Source organism: Lathamus discolor, chromosome 6 (assembly GCF_037157495.1).
Source record: "Lathamus discolor isolate bLatDis1 chromosome 6, bLatDis1.hap1, whole genome shotgun sequence".
NCBI lineage: Eukaryota > Metazoa > Chordata > Aves > Psittaciformes > Psittacidae > Lathamus > Lathamus discolor.
This window is the reverse complement of record NC_088889.1, coordinates 1,490,670-1,511,492: the sequence shown is the minus strand read 5'-3', so window position 1 is coordinate 1,511,492 and position 20,823 is coordinate 1,490,670. Positions and strand designations below refer to the sequence as shown.

The window sequence follows — 20,823 nt, the reverse complement described above, 5'->3', positions numbered from 1 at the left end:
CTGCTGTCTCACCATGCCCTATTTTCCCTCACAGAGAAAAGCCAAATGCAGGACCTTGCCAGACCTGCCTCGCTATGCCAGAGATCGGGAACACTGAGCCCAGCTACAGCGGCACTTCCTGGGAAAGAATCTGCCCGGTTCATCACTGCCCTGTTCCTGCATCCCCCAGGCTGGGAGCAGATCATCTGCCCTCCTCCAGCCACACACTGGGACCAGTCTCCACCCAGTCCAATGGCCAAGTGCCATCAAGCTCCCTGGACTCACAGCAGCATCACCTCTATTACCCCTGCAGCCAGCAGGAGCCTGGAGGCAGCTGTGGCCTGCCCCCACTGCCTGGGCATGGCGAGAGGCCCATGCTGTGTTCCCACCTTTCCAGTGGTGATCCCGGGCCAACTTCCCACCATGAGGCCTCGGAAACCCCCTGGAAACAGTGGTCCCCGGGGGAGCGACGGCCGGTGCAGCATCACATTGTAACAGTCAGGTAAGAGGCACATGGGGAGAGGCTCAGAGGCCTTCAAAAACCATCTCCTGAACATTGTGGTGGGAAGTGGGAGGATGAGGAGGAGCTGGGTGGGGATGTATGAAACATGGGGTTGCTCTTCAGCTCGGGGTAGCTGCTGCCCTCACACCAGGGGAAGGCAGGACTGGCTTCTCAAGGGGACTCACTGGATAAAGCCAAGGTCCCTCTGTTGCTCCTAGATCATGCCTCTAGAATGATGCCCAGAGCCAAGCTCTCTCTGTTGCTCCTAGACCATGCCTCTGGAATGATGCCCATCTTCTTGGATCTATTTTCTCCTTTTGCACTGTGAGACATCCAGCTTCTAATCCTGTATCTTGACAGAGTTTCTCAGTGATAAGAGCGGTTAATTTCTCTCCCTGTCCCCACTGAAGCCACTGTTTGTGCTGGAAGGGAGAAGAAGCAGCAGAGGGTGAGGACTGGCTTCAGCCAAGCAGTGGGGGATACAGTAGCAAGGAAGATGATTTGGGTTTCCAGGCTGGGCAGCACAAGGTTGTAAACTCCGTATTGTCCATGAGAGTACCAGGCAAACTCCATCCATGCATGGAGCGCCCCAGAGACTTGCTTGGCTGGTGGACGTTTCTTGGCCAGCACACACAGGATGGGTTTTCCCAGCAGCCTGAGTGAGCAGCTCTGCTCCATCCAGCCAGCACCACCCTCCTCTCTGTGCGTGCCTTCTGGAGTCCACTGTTGGCACTAAAGACCATAATCTCTTTGCTACCACAGCAGAAGCCACTGAAGTCTGATATAAGATGGCACCAGAACCTTCCTTGCCTATGTACAGCAGGGCAGGGTTAGGCACAAAAGCCCTTTCTGGTCTCATTTTGAGGGATGTGGACCTGCTTGAGTGAGTCCAGAGGAAGCCATGGAGATGCTGCAAGAGCTGGAGCAGCTCTGCTCTGGAGCCAGGCTGAGAGAGCTGGGCTGGGGCAGCCTGGACAAGAGAAGGCTCCTGAAGGGGAGACCTGAGAGCATCTCCAGTGCCTAAAGGGGCTGCAGGAAACCTGGAGAGGGGCTTGGGACAAGGGCCTGTAGGGACAGGCCAAGGAGAACGGCTTTAACCTGCCAGAGGGGAGACTGAGCTGAGCTCTTAGGCAGAAGCTCTTCCCTGGGAGGGTGCTGAGGCGCTGGCACAGGGTGCCCAGAGAAGCTGTGGCTGCCCCATCCCTGGCAGTGTTCAAGGCCAGGTTGGACACAGGGGCTTGGAGCAAGCAGGAAGGTGTCCCTGTCTGTGGCAGGGGTTGGAGCTGGATGAGCTATAAGCTCCCTTCCAACCCAAACCATTCCATGATTCCATGATTTTCTAGCCATTAAGAGAGGATTTAATTTGCTTGTGTTTGAAGCATAAAGCAATTGCAATCAAAAGAGTGGAGCTTGGATCCTTTTTAGCTCCTACACCACCAACAGGACTGTCAGCTGCAGTCTCTGTAACAGGTTATTGCAGTAGGACAGGCAGCTGGATTGTGAATCCCCTGCAGAACATGCAGCACTGGCAGACAGAAATGTGATAACATGATAGCGCTAGAATGGGGCATTTAATCCAAGCAAATCTGCTTGAGGAGCTATTGTGAGGGAATTAGCACAGGATGGGCACTGTGCTGCCAGAAAGAGACCTCTCTGTCATGATCTGGTGAGGATTTGTCTTTGCTCTTTTCTCCCAGATCTACAAAGCATTAGTGCAATGGGGGACACAAAATGTATTACATGTGCCCCTGAGTGACTCTTCCATGGGGAACTCTCCCCTATTGCTTTTTCCTTTCTTCCATTCACAAGAACCTGCCAGGAAGGTTGAGCTGCCCCAATTCACAAGCTGGCTGCTGGGATGCAGCAGAGCATCTGCCCCATGCAGATACTGGCATGCAACAGGAGCTTCTCCCACTTTAAGCCAAGAACACAGAGGAAGGGTGAAGGGAGGGGGAGGAGGAGCACTCGCTGAGCTGAGCTTGGCATGGCTGTGGAGAAGAGGAAGCCAGGGCTGGTAGCAATTCACTGGAAGCTACATTGCAAGCCAAGGCTATGCCAGGCTGGGGCAGATTTCAAGGGGGCATTTTAGTGTAACCAGAGAGAGGTCCTTCAGATGTGGTGTCCTGGGTTCAGCAGTAGCAGTCATTTTTCTCCTTCTTAGTAGCTAGTGCAGTGCTATGTTTTCATTTTTTTGGCCTGGGAAGAGAGCTGATAACGCCGATGTTTTTCGTTGCTGCTCAAATGTTTGGTCTGGCCAAGGACTTTCTGAGCCTCATGCTCTGCCAGGGAGGAGGGGAGGCCAGGAGGAAGCAGAGACAGGACACCTGACCCAAACTAGCCGAAGAGGTATTCCATACCACAGCACATCATGCCCAGGATGTAACTGAGAGTTACCTGGAAGGGCTGGGACTGGAGAGTTGGACGAGGTATCGGTCGGTGCTCGGCTGGGGGAAGTGGGGCGAGTTATCTGTTGGCTGGTGCTGAGGTGTTGTATTCTCTTCCCTTATTTCCTTTAGCATTATTATCATTGGTGGTAGCAGTAGTGATTTGTGTTATACCTTAGTTACTAAACTGTTCTTATCTCAACCCGTGGGAGTTGCATTCTTTTCGATTCTCCTCTGTCCCTCCAGGAGCAGGGGGAGGGCAAAAGGAGGGAAAGTGATCGAATGAGGTTTGTGGTTGGGTTTAAATCACGACATGTGGTGAAGGACCATCGAGGTGCTGCCTTGCTGTTCAGTGTAAAGCTTGTGCAACAAGGGATCCACCAACAAACGTAACCTTGGATCCCTGGGGAAGGCTTATTTTGTTCCTCAGAGCCCTACAGGTAGGAATGACAGATGCTCCTCTGTGAAGGAAACCCTGGTGAAATGCTTTGGCCTTCTGCTCCTCCAGGTTGGACACATGCTGCCTTTGGAATGGACAAGGGAACAATGGGATCCTCTTTCTTGGAAAGCCCTTGCTGAGTGAAACAGGAATTAAAAGCTATCTATAGGCATTGCTAGCCCAGCTCTTGAAATTCAATGAAGAGGTTTGCTTTTGTCAAGAAATGATTGAAAAATTCAGAAGAAAGCACTTAAACCAGAGAGGTTTTCATGGATAAGAGCCGCAGTGTGATTTCTATGGGATTGCATTGCTCATGTCTGTTACTACCTATGGGGTTTTCTTAGAGGGGCAAAACTGAGGAGTGACTCTGTGTCTTCCCATCCCATTTAGTTCAAATGCCAATGGGAGAGGAAAAGACCCTGTTACTCATAAAACTGCTCCATGTAGTGCCAGTCCTGTGGCAGCAATGGCTCAGCTTGGTGCTCTGCAGCCCCTGGCAGGGTTTCCTTGCAGAAAAGCAATAAATGAACACATCTCTTTTCCTTCTGCCTGCAGACACGACAAAGCTTTCAGGATGCCAAAAAGGTACGTTTGCTCTCAAAAGCTTCCTGTCCTTCTCCCCTATTACCATTGCTTCCCTACCCTGCTATTAGGAGATGCAGAATGTTATTGTTGGTGACATCCCAGCAGGCCCCACTTCAGAGGCAAGGTCAGTGCTTCCCGCTCAGGGCTTCCCATCCACCTGGAAAATCCCAGTTTGCATGTGGGATCAGTTTAACCTGCCTTAATGAATAGCAACAATGTTGTGGTAGCTGTTCTTGGGCAGTGCCTGACTCTACTCCACACAATAGCTTTACATATATATATAATAATCCCATATGCATGTGTGTGTATATACATACATAGAATTAATCCAGCCTGACCCACCAGATGAGTAATCAGGACATAAAATCCCCATCCACAAAATAAGTTCCCCTATTTCAAAAGAGGATTTTTAATGCATTTGCCCAAATTAATCTGTTTGCTTTCAACTTATTTTCATAGGCCATGTTTTCTGAAGGGTTTGTGTATCTTCTCTCAGCAGATACTGTAGCTCATTCTTCTTTTTCCTTTCTTTTTCTTCCTGGCAATTGGACATGGAATCACCCAAACCAGCCTCCAGAAATTAGCTATTTTAATATATGAAAGGGCAATTTTTATTCATTTTCATAGCAAAGACTTTATCTCTGAAAACAAACTCAATAAGGCAATCTTACATTGAAAAGAATACCTGACCAAAAGTGATGTGGAAAGCTCTTTGAAGGCCTGTGATGATTCCTAGTGATGAGGAAGAGTGCATGATTTGACTCACTGAAGTTAGGAGCCAAAGAACAGGCAAGCAGGAACATCACACCCTGAGGCAGATGCTCATAAATATTTCACTGCCCCATGAAGCTCAAATATTTGTCAACTATTTTGAACAAAGACTGTTCTATTTCAGAAGTAGATCAGAATACAGATGAACTACCTGCAACCTGCCAAAGCAGAGCAGGAACCGTTCTGGTATCTTGTATCTCAACAGATATTTCTGAGGAAGACAAAAATCTTCCTGCAGTAAAACCTGCACTGGTAAAACACTGTAGGATAGGAACTTTGTAGATCATCCTATAGGAGAGACAGTTTGTCCCAGGAGAAAAACAGGACTTGGATGGAAAATTTTAGATTAGCTCTTAAGAAGTAACTGGTAAAAATACTTCCTGACAGACTAAGGTGCTTCTCTGGAAGGGGTTTGTTTGTATGGAAATGGCATTAAAAGTGTGCCACACTGAGAGATGTTCCAGGCAGAGCCAGGCCATGGGCTTGTGTGTGCTGTCCACACCCTGAAGGGTACCTGCTCTGCTGCATGTGCAGAAGCTCTTGTAGGTTCAGGGACTGGTTTTGAGGCTGAGATCAGGAGTCAGGATTCACTCACCAGGATGCAGAAGGTGCCTGCCTGCGCTGTGACTGCTGTTGGCAATCGTCCCATCAGTTACACATCACTTCAGCAGCTTCCATCCTTTATTGCCATGCAGATGTCCAAGCAATTCCCTATGAAGTGAGGGAATTTAGCCCATTGAAAATGGCCTTGAGTTAGTTTTCTTTAAGGAACATTTCAGATTAGCACAAAGATTCCCCAGGGTCCACAGGTTGTGAATGTGCTGGCCAGTGTGTCAGCTACAAGCTTACACTGCAGAGCTAGGGAAAAAAAAAGGAAGAAGCTCTTTTTAAATGCAATCTGTTAAGTTAAATATGCAAAGCTTCATTTTGCCCTAGGATGCAGGAGTCTGGGTTTTATTATTTCTGATTGAAAAGACAGGGAAATGTAGGGAGGCAAAATGTAATTCCCCAAGTTAATTACAATTGCCTGCATACATGCAGTTGGAGGTGTAACATGTTCATGAATCACTGCACAGGAGCCTGTGAGCTTTTCAATGGTCAAACCCAGAAAGCCCAAATTCTTTTACTTCCTTTTACTCACTGGTTGCCCACCAGCAGGTTTGTGCTAACAGCAGAACCACATTAACAGCTGTGTTTTCCCTTCTCCCTCTGGTTCCAGTTACTCCCAAGTGATGGCAGAGTGGCCAGTGGCTGTGCTGGTGCTGTGCTCGGTGGTGGCTGTCGTCTGCACCGTCACTGCTCTGCTGGTTGGGAATCTGCCTGACTTTTCAGAACCCTTATTGGTAAGTGCCTACAGATCATACATTAACATGAACATAAGGAAAATCCATGACCAAACTGATACATTCTTTCTGCCATGTAAAATGAGCCTTTAATTTCCTTCCCACACAAACCAGGATGCTCCTCTTGCTCCCCTTCCACTGCTGGAAGGCTGGGGCTGCCCAAAAGGACTAGCTGGGCTGGTGGAGATGGGATGGAGGATCTGGCTTTGGCTCCTACAGCCTTTATGTGAGGCTCCTGAAATGGAGGGACTACCCCATTTGAGCACTGCTGCACAGGACTTTGGTTTCTGTGCAGGATCCCACATTTTCTAAAGTCATCCCTGTCTCCCATTAATGAAGAATCTGGGAAAAGTAAGAATAGACTAGAGTTTGTCCAGGAAGAGGAAAATTGCTCCCATTTCTCTGAATGACTATTTTACTTGACAAGGAGAAGAGTCTTAATGTTCTCAGGGAGAGAGAACTGTAACCATCCTTCCCTGCACAGGAAAGGGGATTTTTTTGTTCTGTCAGCTCTGGGAATGCAGTATTTCCAGAGGAAATTCAATTTGTGCCTCTCTCCAAGATGCAGTAATAATCTCGTCCAGTTTCTGTGTCGAGGAGGAGGATTAAGGAAAGCTGAGCTAAACTAAAACGCTGATGACAAAACCCCTTTGCTTGGCTGCAGGGTTTCAAGCCACGGGATACCGACATTGGCAGAAAGCTCATTGTGTGGAGGAACATTGAGAGCCACACAGGCTACAAGAAGACCTTGTCCCTTTCTCCATATGCCAAAAAGAAAAGGTATGTGAGGTGGTTTGGGGAGATTGAGAAAGATGATGGCTGTAAAGATACTGATTCAATGTTGCAAGATACCCGTGTGAGTTACAACACACATGCCTTATTTAAAAGCAAGCAAGGCACTGCAGAGTTTCAAGTCTGCCTGCCTGCGGCGGACTTCCTACTCTGGAAAGCAGGAATTAGGCTCTGAGCTTTTCCTACCTTTACTGCACTGATTACCTTTAAGAGACTGCAGAGGCGACTGAGCATGTCTGCACAACGGGATGTGGTTTCCCACTCAGTCTCATGAAGATCCCTTTAAAGTGGCACAGACACCCAAGCAATGCTCTTTGAGGGCTGTGAGGACCCTTAATGCTGCAGCAGTGTCGTGTGTGGCACCAGAGCCTTGTCAGTGAGTGTAACTCAGAGCCAGACGATCCCTAGTTACAACAATGATCTGATCTCTTGCTAGCTATGATGACATTGGCATTAGCAGAGGACAGAATGCTGCTCGGGGAGAACAAGAAGTGAGGACACGGAGAATGGTGGAACAAATCTATGGAGCAGATGGTTTCTTTTGTGGTCCCCCAGGTGAGTGAAGTCTTACTGAGTATCACACCCCCAGAACTCAACAGCACCCAGAACTGTCAGAGTGGTTTAGGACACAAGGAAACGTCCTGAATATGCTCTAAGAAAGCAGTGTGTCCCAGCCCACCCTGTGAGAGCTGTGTCACCTTCCAGGTAGAACACACATAGATAGAAATAAACCTTATCTACACACACAGAAATACACCTTATATACCTACATAGAAATATACCTTAATAGCACCAGTAAAAGAACTGACGTTTCCATCATATACCCATCTCAAAACTGAATACTCTGAAAAAAAGATACATGCCCACTCCCTCTCTGTTCACATTCCCTCTCTGTTCTTTCCACTCCCTCTCTGTTCACATTCCCTCTCTGTTCTTTCTTTTCTTCTTAAGAAACATAAATGGCAGTAAAACCTGGAGAGAAAAGCAGAAAACTCCAGTACTCCCCAAATTTGTCCCAAAAGTGGGTGCTAGTAAGTAGAAGAAAGAGGAACAGCATGCGGATACTTTTATTCTCTTCCCTGCCTCTACTCCCCCTCCGAAACCAAACCCCAAACCTGCAGGTCCTTGGGAGATGCTGGCTGAACCCAAGCTCCTCACTTGGAGCAGGGGTGCAGAACCAGACACCAGCCATCACTAGAAGCATGCTGACAGCATGGAGAGTGTGCTTGAAAACACCCCAGTGCTGCTCTCCTGCTGCTGACAGATGGGAGAGGATCAGAGGTCAGGTCACACCAGGCAGATGCTACCACTCACTACAAGTCTTTGTGACCTGGTTCCCATCAGGGATCCTCCACAGCAGTTATATAGACAGTGATATAGATGTATTTTTTCCCTATGAACAGTCTACACAAGCAGCTTGGCTGATTCATCCTCATTATCTAATCCTTTTTATATCAATTTTTATTTTCTTTCTTTCAGAAAAGAGCTATTCCCAGCTGGTATTTATGTCCACAACTGCTGGGAGCTTATGGAACTTGCAAGCTATTCAGTCCATGTGCCAAATTGAACAAGACAAGGTTAGTAATGTCAGGAGGAACATAGATACATGCTGTCTCTTTTCCAATTGCTGTGATCTTTAATCTCTAGCTGAAAGGGAGCCAGACAAAAATAACAAAAGCTGCAGAACAGGTTTCAGCCTAGAAGACTCCAAAGCATTGCACCTACTTAGCAATACACCTTCCAACCCAAACCATGCTGTGATTCTATGAGTCTATGATTCCACCTACCACTAAAGTCCAGCTGCAAAGTAGCAGTTGCCATTAAACAGGAATAACCAGACACTGCACAAGCACTTGGTCCAGAAGCCGAAGGTGTCTGCCAGAAGCCACTGAGAATTTGGGGCAGCAGAACCTAATTACTGAAATGGAGCTATAATTTTGGAGGCTGTGACAGCAAGTTTTGTGAGTGGGAAGTTTAACTGGATTAGCTGTATTTGCCATAGGATCAAAAGTTCCACATTAGAGGTTACAAACTGTAAATCACAGAATCCCAGAGTGGTTTGGGTTGGAAAGGACCTCAAAGCTCCTCCAGCTCCAACCCCTGCCATGGGCAGGGACCCCTTCCACTGGAGCAGCTTGCTCCAAGCCCCTGTGTCCAACCTGGCCTTGAGCACTGCCAGGGATGGGGCAGCCACAGCTTCTCTGGGCACCCTGTGCCAGCGCCTCAGCACCCTCCCAGGGAAGAGCTTCTGCCTAAGAGCTCAGCTCAGTCTCCCCTCGGGCAGGTTAAAGCCATTCCCCCTTGTCCTGTCCCTAAAAGCCCATGTCAAAAGCCGCTCTCCAGAAGCATGACTACCACACCTGGAGGGGAGGGCTGTGCAAGGAACAAGGAACACTGTGGCCCTGCCTGCAGAGGGGGCCTGATGTGACACACACACACCCCTCATCTGTCTTTCAGATACGCTCCCATGTTCACTTTAGAGACCTCTGCCAACGTACTGAAGCCAATGAATGCTGCCCAAGCTGGTCCCTGGGGAACTACATTGCTGTCCTGTACAACAGGTCTTCGTGTCTGGAGATAACCCAAGGCGACATCTCCCATACCCTGGCTCTCCTTCGTGCCTGTGCTCCAGACTACCACAAAGGTATCCTCACTCCATCCTGCATAGGTCCTGAGCCTGTGAGACAGAAACACTCTCACTGTGCCCAAGTCCCAGAAAAATGCACCCGTTTCAATGCCATCTACCAGCTTCTTCACTTCTTGGTCGACAGGGACTTTCTCAGTCCCCAGACAATGGAGTACCAAGTGCCATCTCTCAAATACAGCCTGCTGTTTCTGCCTACACGGAAAGGTGCATCTATGATGGGGATCTACTTAGACAACCTTGAATCCTGGGATCTGTTTGATAACTATACATCGATCACTGGAATGGACTTGGGCCTTAAACAGAAACTATTCCAGCACTATCTTTTACTGGATACTAAGTACCCAGTCCTGGCAATAGTAGCTATTTTTCTAAGCATTTATTTTTATTTACGCTCAGTCTTTATTACCTTGATGGTCCTGCTCGCTGTTGTCAGCTCATTAATGATCTCCTACTTCTTGTACAAGGTGGCCTTCAGATTCACCTATTTCCCTTTTGTAAACCTGACGGCAGTCATCATTCTCAGCAGCATTTGTGCCAACCACACCTTCGTCTTCTTCGACATCTGGAACCTCAGCAAGAACCAGAACCCTTCTGCGGGCCTTTCTCAGTGGGTGAGTCAAACCATGCACCATTTTGCATATCTCATGCTGGCATCTTGCTTCACAACGGGTGCTGCCTTCTATGCCAGCTACATTAGCAACATAACTGCCATCCGCTGCTTCGCCATCTACATGGGCACCGCCGTGCTGGTGAACCTGGTGTTCATGGTGACCTGGCTCCCTTCTTCAGCTGTGTTGTATGAGCGCTACATAGCAACCACCTGCATTTACAAGCCAGAAGACTATTGGAACAACAGCGGCCATAAGAGAGTCACTCTCTCCCTCCATTACGTTCTCAGGGGTCTCCAGAACACGCTGTCTGAAACCTCCAAGCTGCTCTTTGAGAAGCTTCTGCCTTGTGGGGTCATCAAGTTTCGGTACATCTGGATCTGCTGGTTTGCTGCCCTGGCAATAGGAGGTGCCTACATCTCCTGTTCCAACCCCAAACTCAAGCTTCCGACTCTGGAGACATCATCTCTCCAGGTGTTCAGACTGAGCCACCCCTTCGAGAGGTACGACTCTGAGTACTGCCACCAGTTCATGTTTGAGAGGCTGGAGCATGGAGAAGGGCAGCGCATGCCTGTCACCATAGTCTGGGGTGTTCTGCCCGTGGATAACGGGGACCATTTCAACCCTAAAAGCAACGGCACCCTGGTGACAGATGTCACCTTCACAATCCAAAACCCTGATGCCCAGAAGTGGCTCCTTGAATTCTGCCAAAAAGTGAAGAACAAAACTTTCTATTACCCTGATGCAGAGCAGAAATCTACTGTGTGCTTCATGGAGGAGTTTCTCAGGTGGATGAACAGTCGCCAGTGCTCCCAGCGAGACCACAGCTTCAACTTGTGCTGTAACCAGTTCTCTTTCCCTTATGGAAGCGAAGTTTTCCTACACTGCATCAAAATGATGCTCCTGGAACAGGGCAGGGAAGGGGCAGAAACGTATGATCTGGGCCTCAGGTTTGATGGGGAGGGAAATCTCGCTGCCTTAGTGCTGCAGTTTCAAACTATTTATCACTATAGCTTCAACTACAGCAAAGCCAAACAGTTCTATGAGGAGATCGACCTCTGGGTAACAGAGGAAATGAAAACTGCCCCCGTGGGGCTCCAGAATGGGTGGTTTACCAGTAAACTAGAGCTATACAACCTCCAGCACAGTCTCAGCACAGAAACGATGGTGGTCATGGGGCTCTCCATAGCCATTTCCTTCGTGGTGCTGCTGCTCACTACCTGGAATGTTCTCCTCAGTGTTTTCTCTGTTACTGCCATTGCAGGCACTGTCCTGGTAACCATTGGCCTTTTGGTCCTCTTGGAGTGGCAGCTCAATGCAGTGGAGTCTCTCTTCATTTCAGCTGCAGTAGGTCTCTCTGTTGACTTTACAGTCAACTACTGCATCTCCTACCATCTGTGCCCCCATTCGGACCGCCTGAGCCGCGTGGCCTTTTCCCTGAAGCAGATGAGCTGTGCCACAGCCATGGCAGCTTCTGCTCTCTTCTCTGCAGGGGTCATTATGCTGCCTGCTACAGTCCTGGCATACAGGAAGCTGGGTATATTCATCATGATGATCAAGTGCATCAGCTGTGGCTTTGCCAGCTTCTTCTTCCAGTCTCTGTGCTGCTTCTTCGGCCCAGAGAAGAACTGTGGGCAGATCCTTTGGCCCTGTGCCCACACCATGAAAGACTATTCTGATGACTCGGGGCTGAATGGAAGCTTTGCTTGTGGGGGGAGCGAGAAGCAAAACCGGTTGCGGAAGGTGCAGGAATCCAACACTGCAAATGAGCAATACGAGCTCCAGCCCTTGTCCAGGAAACTCAGTGACAGTTTTGACAACAGCACTTCCACAAGCAAGTTGTCCAACCGGCCCTCAGTGCTCTCAGAAGACACGCAAGTCGAAGACAACAGATGCCCCCGAACAGGAATGCACCCCTCCCTTGACAGAGACACACGGAACCTGCAGGATACCCTTGGAGAACAGCAGGTTGGCCTGTGCCGGTGTCCTGCCCTGCAAACTTCCTCTCCTTACAAGCACAGCAACTCAGAAGCAGAAATTCAGAGGGAGAGACTCTGCCGAGACTGTCGATGTCAAAAGTATGGCCTGAAAGCTTGGGATGGGTCTGGGCTGGACCACATCCAGCCTGCTGGCATGAAAGAAGTGCAGCTCAATAAATCACAGTGCTGTAGTGACACTGCCCAGCAGCAGTCAGATTATACCTCAGACAACAGCCATCTCCCTGCTGCTGACATCTACAAAAATCACAGATGCCTTTGTTCTCTTGGCAGCTCTTTCGACATGCTCAACATCTCCAGTGAGACATCGATCAGTGATTTTGAGCAAGGCCTAAAGCTTGCTGAATCAGCCAGTTCTTGTCCTGATGTCTTAGAGCTGTCTGATTCGTACAGTCAAGCAGAGAGGGGTTACTTGAACGGGAAGAGAGATACCCTGCGGCTGGACCTGAGGGAGACTGTCTTTGATATCTCTCCAGCAGCATCGCAGCAGAACAGCTCTTCGTGGAAGAATCGATTTGGCTTAGGGAGTGAGAGTCCAGTTGTGCTACCAAACAGCCAGCCAGACATGCCTGACGTTTGGATCAAACGATCTAGTGCACAAAGTTCTGGTTACAACAGCTGAAACCTTGCAGAAAACAAAAGTGTACTCTAGGGAAAGAGGAAGTCGAAATCTTCCTGGAACTGTAAATATCAGTTTTTTCCTCCCACCTCTCCTGGAGCTGAGGCTATTTCTAAGTATTTCAGCTGTGCAATTACCTGTGTTTCCACAGAACCAGCAAATCTGATATTAGAGAGGATGTGAGATCAGTCTTGACGGAGTACAAGCCCTTTGACCTTCCAGTGTCTGGTGCCATATTCACAGCCGTGCTGCAAATGTTATTGAGTAAACCTGTGTTGTCATTCCTTACAAGGTGATTAGATTTTGTTTTCTTGTCAAGGTCACATAGGAGAGAAATAATGAAGTGGATCTCCCCAGATATTTAATGGCAGAGAGTTTATGGGGGGGAAAAAGAGAAAAAACCTGCAGCTATTGCAAACCTGGATATCAAGTGAAGAGTGTGTTGTTAATGAAGAAAAAGTTTGTTTTCTATTGAATCAGAAACTATGTGAAGTGCAGGTTCACAGATCTCATCAAACAGTCCACAGGTTCTAAAACAACGTCTGAGTTGACAACAGTCTCTTCCTGACCCTGGAGGGGGCTGCACAATCCAGCCCTAACCTGTTCCCAGTAACACTGTCAGTCTGGTTTATCAGCAGGAATTCTGGTACTGCCAAAGATGTTCGGTGTGAGCTTGCCCCTTTGAGAAGTGTCCTCGTCCCCTCGGTGACTCGGGTGCTTTGTGTGTTGTCTTCACAAGCTGTTCCACTCGAGGCATTCCCCACAAATGTGTAACTCTCAATAAAGTTTATCTGGTGAAGCTTTACTTTTCCTTTTCCTTCTTCCTTTACCAGAAACGAGCAGGGAAACGAACATGTCCTTGCCTTGCTCTGTTGAACAACAGAAAACATTCTCTAGACAAGTTGACGTAAAATAAAGGCGTATGACAAACTTTCCTAAACCTGAGTGATGCTTCATTTGCACCGACACCGAGCTTCATTTTCTTCATCTTTCAGTATATGTTCCAGTATAACCAGTAAAAGCAAAGCATACATCTTAATCAGACCTGCTCCCTTTGACAACCACAAGTAGTTTTCAGTGCTCTGTGGGAGACAGGCCACAGGCGCCTGACGTCCTTTGGGAATATGCTTTCTTACAGCAAATAACCGTATTTGAGACGCACAGCAGGTTCAGCTTTGCATTTCCATGGTGCGGTCTAACACTGGGTGCCCTGGTGCTCTCATACTGGGTGTTCTGGTGGCTGTTGCTGCAGGCGGAGCTGCCCGCAGGCCCTGAGCCTTCCCTGACCGAACACCGCCCCACACCAGAGCTGTTACTATTTGCACGGATTTCTCACCGTTTTGAGCACTCTGCTGTAAAACACTGCCAAAATACCTAATAAAAGCCCATAAACGTTTTACACAGCGCCTCTTTTCCCCTTACAGCGCGTGTGAGGGGTAATGTAACCGCCTCAAACACAAACACCACTCCTCACACCCTGATGGCATACGAGGAGAGGGCTCCACAACCCAAAGCGTCCCCCAAAGGCCACAGAACCCCTCGAGGGCCGCCCGAAGGCACGGTGCAAGGCAGCGGGAGGCCATCCCCGCCAGCAGCCGGCTCCCCTGAGGGCAGATGTGAAGGGAAACAGCATCACCCTGCTCATAGAACCCACCATACCCGCGGCGCCTTCCCTGAGGCGACTGGGGGTACCCCCCGGACTGCGCCTGCGCGCACTGCCCGCTGTGGCAGCGGCGGGGGGTGGCTCTGCGCATGCGCGGCACCGTGGCCGTTTACCGGCGGGCTCGTTCAAACGGTGGCTGACGGAGGAGCGTGGCGGTCATGAACGCGGAGCCGTCCCGCATCCCCGTGTACAGCGCGCTGCACCGCGCGGCCCCGCACGCAGGTGAGTGCCCGCTCCGGGGGCACGGAGAGCCCTGCCCTGCTCGCCCCGGGCCGCTGGTGTCCGGTCAGTGCGAAGGGGGGGGGGGGGGGGGGGTGTCGGTGCCGGTGGTGGAGCTCCATTCCTGCCTTGGCCCGGTGGGCGCGGTGAGGGCTGGTTGCAGGCTTTATTCAGCTGCCTTAAGGCTTCGGTTAAAGCTTTCCTTGCTAAACGAGCACCTCCGATGTTGCTGCATCACAGCTCAGCCCCTTGAGCAAGCTCCAGAGCTGGGCCTAAGGAGTATGTGTCCCCACAGGGGATGAAGATGCGCCTTTTGACACTGGTTACAGCGGTTTAGAAAGGTGAGGCACACAGATTTAGTGCTAAAAACACGGGGCTAGTCTGTATCGATGGCAGCACTTGTGTTCCTGTAGTGTAACCTGTAGACTTCAGAGGTCAGGAGCCTTGGGGCCCTTCCAACCGGGTGTTCTGTGGTTCTAAACATGTGCTTATGGATAGGGCATTTGAATATACTTAACTGTGGGAGAGAAGCTTCCTATCCCCACTCTATGGACAAGGCTTTATATGCTCAAACAGCTGTGGTTTAAAACCAAACAAACTTCATATATAGAAAGCTTTTTCTCAGTGGTGTTATTTTAGAGGTGTTATCTACTCCCAGTGAATTGAAGTATGAAGCTCTCTTAACTGAGCTTCAAGTGGGCTGTGGGTTTTTTTTTTGCTTCCAGTACTGAAAAACTTTGCTTAGAACGCTTTGGCATGATGTCTGCTTGATGTTGAGACCTCCTTTATTAACCAGAGAACCCCAGGATGGTTTGTGTTGGAAGGGGCCTTAAAGCTCCCCCAGCTCCGACCCCTGCCATGGGCAGGGACCCCTTCCACTGGAGCAGCTTGCTCCAAGCCCCTGTGTCCAACCTGGCCTTGAGCACTGCCAGGGATGGGGCAGCCACAGCTTCTCTGGGCACCCTGTGCCAGCGCCTCAGCACCCTCATAGGGAAGAGCTTCTGCCTGAGAGCTCAGCTCAGTCTCCCCTCGGGCAGGTTCAAGCCATTCCCCTTGGCCTGTCCCTACAGGCCCTTGTCCAAAGCCCCTCTCCAGGTTTCTTATAGTCCTTCCCTGGGTTCAGCTGTAACCATTATTTTTCTCCTTCATAGAAGCTGGTGCAGTGCTGTGTTTTTTGTTTTAGTCTGAGAACAGCACTGATAACACCGATGCTTTTAGTTGTTGCAAGTAATGTTTACTCTGATCAAGGACTTTTCATTCTCAAGCTTTGCAGTGGGAAAAGACATAGGAAGCCAGGAGGAAGCAGAGACAAGACGCCTGACCCAAACTAGCCAAAGGAGTATTCCATACCACAGCACATCATGCCCAGTGTAGTAACTGGGGGGGAGTTGCTCAGAAGGCCAGATCGCTGCTTGGGTCAAGCTGGGTATTAGTTGGCGGGTGGTGAGCAATTGTGCTGTGCACCACTTGTATTCATTGTTTTCTTTTTCTTTCCTCCCTTTTAGTTTTATATTTTCTCCCCTTGTTGTTCCCCTTATCATTATTATTATTGGTGGTTGCAGTAGTAGTTTGTGTTATACCTCAGTTACTGGACTGTTCATATCACATTCTTTCGATTCTTCTCCCCATCCCTGCATGGTTCTGATTTACCGCCTCGGCTTAAAACATGACCGGCCCCTTTAGGCACTGGAGCTGCTCTCAGGTCTCCCCTTCAGGAGCCTTCTCTTGTCCAGGCTGCCCCAGCCCAGCTCTCTCAGCCTGGCTCCAGAGCAGAGCTGCTCCAGCCCTCGCAGCATCTCCATGGCCTCCTCTGGACTCACTCAAGCAGAGCATGGATCACTTTCAAACTTTCCCTCACTATTGCTAGCCTGGTAACTGGGTTTTAACACTACTGTCTCACTTATCTGTGGCTTGCTCTGGCCCCTTAATCCCGTGTAACCTTTGAAGACTGCCCTTAGTTGTCACTACCTTAAAATGTCCATTCTAGGCAGATGTAATTGTGATTCTCCTTAAATTGAAGGTTTAAGAGCTCCAGTAACTGTGTATTCTGGTGCCCCGTTTTCAGCCCTCGCTTGTAGGCTGTGGTGTTCTCACTGTTATCTTTTTCTCGCAGAAACGCAAATGGCTTTTTCTTCAAAGAAACAATGTGTCAGCAAAAGAACAGACCTGGAGTTCAACAAAGGTTCTGATTTTAACTTCAGCTCCAACATCCCAGCAGATGGTGTCTTCAAAGCGACAAGCCAAGGGTAAATACAAGTAAAATATTGATGGATTTAGTACTTGGCAAATGTCCTAAAGCTGGCTGAGCATTCTGCAGAGTTTGTCAAACTAACAGACTTGGTAGCATGCAAGGATGTAGTGGCCTTCTGGTAACTGTGTTTTACCCATCTTTTAAGGTTGCCTAAATCTGCCAAGAAAGGGGAGCCGCTTTTGAAGAAGCCAGCTACAAGAGGGTATGTTTCCTGTTAGTCTCCTCATGCAGTAATGCCCTTTTGGTCAGAAACAAGAGGAAATGCTTCAGAAAAGGGCCTTTTTGTGGAAGTAGAAAAGGAGGTGTGTACTACTGATAATTTTGCCCCTCAATCTTTGATGTTTGACTCAACAGACCTCTCAACAGATACAAACTAGAAGCAGAGTTGAAGACCAAGAATCAGGCGTTGGAAACAGCCAAGCAACAACTACAGTCCAAATTAACAGAAGCACAGGTAAGAAAAGGGGAAAATAAACAAATCATTGAGGAACTCTTATATTCTGATCCCTACAGGGTCAGATCAAAGGGTTGTCTTGCTCCTTTTCCTGTCTCCATCAGAAGTCAGCAGAGTTAGGCTGGGTTTTCTCCTCTGACACCCGTGGTATCTGCTAGAACTTTTAGATCAGAATTGCTGCCGATGTGTTTGGATGGAGAGGGCATCCACATCAGTGTTAAATAGCCATCAGAGCTCTAATTCCATTTTAAACTCATTGTGGGAAAGTATTTCAAGTTCACAACTATACACTTGATTCAAGTTTTGTTAAAGCAGCCTTGATATTGCCAGATGCCTCTTAGTTACACCAAGAGAAACTGTAAATAATCACTTGCCACTGATAGTTTGAGGTCTATTAGTTCTCTTTCTTATGTAGCTCCTAACATATGGTGGATAAACTATTCAATTTCCTTGTTCCTTTTGCCCCATGTCTCCCAGCTTCGTTAACCCATCACACAATGTAGTGTGAGAGTGCGTACGGTACCGAAGATGTGTGTTCAGGGGTGGGTATGGTCTTGTTTTGGTACAGAAGAACATTCCACTTGGATTTTGGTCACTGCTGGGCACTAAGTTTTACAGACAGTGTTCTAACTCTCTTCTGAGTATGTAACACAGAGCTCAGTTTATATGAGCTCACATTTCCTCACGTGCTATCTTCACTTGCTACCGTGTCTATTGGTGCCTGACCTTTATTGCATTTTGCCTGCAAGTTTTGTCATGTCTACTCAGCAATAGTGAGGCCAAACCTGGACTGTTGTGTCTGGTTCTGGGCTCCTGGTGCTGTGGAGGGAGTCCAGCAAAAGGCCACTCTGATAATCAAGGGACTGGAGGAAAGGCTGAGAGAGCTGAGACTCTTCAGTGGACTTTCTTGAATAGAGTTGAGACTGAGAATTGATGCCTCATTCTCTACCTCTTGCAGATTACTCTAGGACACTTAGCACAGCTTCTGCCCTGTGCTGTAAAAGCTCACTTTATTTCCTAGTTCTCAACCAGTTACTAATCCAGGAGATGATCATTCCTCTCATCTCACAGCTTGATTTCTTTAAGAGCCTTTGAGACCTCCTACGAAATGTTCCAAAAGCTTCTGACGCCATCAGCTGGATCAGCCTAATCCATGTGCTTATTGATTCTCTTGGAGAATTGCATTCTACTTGTGAGGTTGATCAGCTTAATCTGATTGCCTGGTAATACCTGAATTGTGTAAGGACTAATGCTAGGGCTTAAAGAGTCTAAGAGGTACTCTTCTTCCCAATGTTTATGTGCTCTTCAGTGCACCAAATGCCTGAATTATTTATAGATATGAGAGGGAGCATGACAGCAGCTATGCCAGCGTTGCCTAAAAGGAATTTGTCCCTAAGATCCAATTTTTCCATTAATTATGATGACATGTGGACATGACAAATATATTAATCCTGTCAAGAAGCAGGAGTAAGGATCTGCAAGAGACTAATATGCTGTGGTGCTCGGGACAAAGGGCAAGATCTGAGTCATGGTGCTAGTGGTATTGCCGCTGGTGTCACACTCGGTGCTACTGACTAATGAGAAGACAATCTCCTTGGAAACATGATTCACTTACAACCTGTGTTAATGACAGCGCATCATAAAGGGCCTAAAGGATGAGAAAGAAGGCCTGGTACAAGAAGTTGAGAAGTTCAAGAAACTTCAGGAGACTTGCATGGTGATTTTGGAAAGCAGAGACATTGATCCTGGTAAGAACCATGCGCTTCACATGCCATTCTGGTACTTGTGCTTTGAAACACACTTGGTTTTCCCCCTGTTGTGACTCTTCACGAGACATTTAGACTCTGCTTCCTCATTAAGGGAATACTTGTAACTCCAGGGGACTTTTGGTCTTGCCCCCTAGCTTTAGAGAAAAAGCTGCTTCCTGGAGTAGACCATGTCCTGGATAAACTTGGAAAAGAACTTAATCTTTCTTGCTGTAGAAAGCTCACTTTGCAAAGCTGTTAGTTCTTGCAGGCAAAGTTACCTGGGTCTTAGAGGTTCACTAATGCATCTCATACCTTAGTTACAGGCAGCACCATTTTGGAGGAGAAAGAAAAGACTCGGGAATGCCAGAGGCAGACAGTGGTAAGAAACTTCTGAAGTTGCACTAGAAGGCTTTGAGGGGTCCATGTGCTGCTGTAGCAACAGCTGCTGAGAGCTCTGTTTATTTGCTTTGTATTAAACTATTTTCCTTTTGGCTCTTCAGCTGTTAACAGAGAAGCTCATAGAAGAATTGAGGCTATTTAATCAAATGGCTGCAAAAGAAAATGAGAAACTTCAGGTAAGATGGTGACTTTGACTTGATCAGGTAACAAGCATCCGGTGGTGAGTGAGAATCCTGAGAGGTGTTTTGCTCCTGATCCCATTCTAGTCTCCAGATAACCAAGGCTGAAAGCCTGCAGTATTCAGCTTCTGGTGTAAATACATATTGAGAAGCTGTATTACTGCCCTTCTAAATAGAGGGTTTAAAGCCGAGTTTATGGTGGTGGGGCAATGTTAATTCTCATCCAAGTCGCTTCAGGTTGAATAATCTATGACTGAACATGGAACAAGTTAGAAAGTGAAAGTGATGCTAGTGACTGAGAGCTTTCAAGTTGGACCCTGTCTGCTCTGAAGTGATGGATGTCAGCACTGGAAAGGAGCTCGCTCTGCTTAGGCCAGCTCCTCTCGAGAGAGTTTCTTGAGGCTGTTTCAGGTGCTTGTAAGCACTCAGCAGAACACTGATCCCCTCCAGTCTAATTGTTACATGGGAATTCAGGAGATTTGATCTAACTTGAAACCTGTTGAATACCGAAGACCTCAGGCTCCCTAGGAGCTAAGAGGTATATGAGCCCAAGCAGTTTCAGTAGTATTGTCTATATACAGGCCAAAGTAGACATTAAATTGCAGTTCTACAATCCTAGTAAGACACTGAAGAGCTAACCAGTGAAATCACTATTATACAAGACTGACAAAACTTCAATCAGACATGAATTGCCACTTTCCTCAAGGAACTGTGGTAGAAGACATGCCAGTCAAGGTGGACTAATCCCAGTTTAGCTGGGGCTAAGACCCTGCTGAGGAGTTAAAATGCTTTAGCTGGAGCAGCTTTACAATGTGGCTTTGCTGTGCAGTGCTTTGTTCATAAAACACAGTGAACACTGACTTCTCTACAGACAGCGACAGCGAGGTGGAAAGCAGCGGAAGAAGAGAGGCAGTGCTCCCTGGAGCAGCATTCGTCCTTCCAAGCATCCATGAAGGAGTGCTCAGTGGTCCTTGACAAGCTGGAGCTGCTCCTGGCTATGTGAGGAGTGAGGGTGGACTGTGCTGTCCGGTTTTGCTGGTTTACTCCCAGTCCAGTGGGCTCTCCTAGTCAGACCTCACTCTGACATGGTGGTGAGAACCGATTCACATCCCCGCTCCGGTGCCCCTCACGGTGCTCTCCACTGCTCCCCCCGCTGGTGAACGGCTTCTCTGTGCCGGGCTTTCGGCGTGTTGTGTCTATGTGTGGTTTTTAATCCATTAAATACCGGCATGTTCTTGTCAGGC

At 48.3% G+C, this 20,823-nt stretch overlaps 2 protein-coding genes across 3 annotated transcripts; both read left to right on the top strand.

The window, feature by feature from the left end:
- The first annotated feature begins 258 nt into the window (after positions 1-258).
- Positions 259-13,555, top strand: DISP2 (dispatched RND transporter family member 2). Its single transcript, XM_065684472.1, has 7 exons — positions 259-481; positions 3,860-3,889; positions 5,880-6,003; positions 6,668-6,783; positions 7,232-7,350; positions 8,275-8,372; positions 9,253-13,555. The coding sequence occupies exons 1-7, from the start codon at positions 354-356 to the stop codon at positions 12,667-12,669; spliced, it is 4,032 nt and encodes a 1,343-aa protein (XP_065540544.1). The 5' UTR covers positions 259-353; the 3' UTR covers positions 12,670-13,555.
- An 845-nt stretch (positions 13,556-14,400) lies between these two features.
- Positions 14,401-20,818, top strand: KNSTRN (kinetochore localized astrin (SPAG5) binding protein). Of its 2 annotated transcripts, none has more exons than XM_065684399.1 (8): positions 14,401-14,551; positions 16,662-16,794; positions 16,945-17,001; positions 17,154-17,253; positions 18,887-19,001; positions 19,319-19,380; positions 19,502-19,576; positions 20,451-20,818. In XM_065684399.1, exons 1-8 carry the CDS (start codon positions 14,488-14,490, stop codon positions 20,580-20,582), a joined length of 738 nt encoding a protein of 245 aa, XP_065540471.1. In that variant the 5' UTR covers positions 14,401-14,487; the 3' UTR covers positions 20,583-20,818. The 2 variants fall into 2 exon arrangements, with proteins under 2 accessions (XP_065540471.1, XP_065540472.1); XM_065684400.1 differs by lacking the exon at positions 14,401-14,551 and adding an exon at positions 14,794-14,889.
- The last annotated feature ends 5 nt before the right edge of the window (positions 20,819-20,823 follow it).

Bases quoted from the DNA above. Each gene is read 5' to 3' on its own strand.
- DISP2 (XM_065684472.1), top strand. From the start codon at position 354: ATGCTGTGTTCCCACCTTTCCAGTGGTGATCCCGGGCCAACTTCCCAC. The intron at 482-3,859 runs GTAAGAGGCACA...TTCTGCCTGCAG, and splicing joins CATCACATTGTAACAGTCAG to ACACGACAAAGCTTTCAGGA. The intron at 6,784-7,231 runs GTATGTGAGGTG...ATCTCTTGCTAG, and splicing joins CCATATGCCAAAAAGAAAAG to CTATGATGACATTGGCATTA.
- KNSTRN (XM_065684399.1), top strand. From the start codon at position 14,488: ATGAACGCGGAGCCGTCCCGCATCCCCGTGTACAGCGCGCTGCACCGC. The intron at 17,254-18,886 runs GTAAGAAAAGGG...TGTTAATGACAG, and splicing joins CCAAATTAACAGAAGCACAG to CGCATCATAAAGGGCCTAAA. The intron at 19,381-19,501 runs GTAAGAAACTTC...TTGGCTCTTCAG, and splicing joins AATGCCAGAGGCAGACAGTG to CTGTTAACAGAGAAGCTCAT.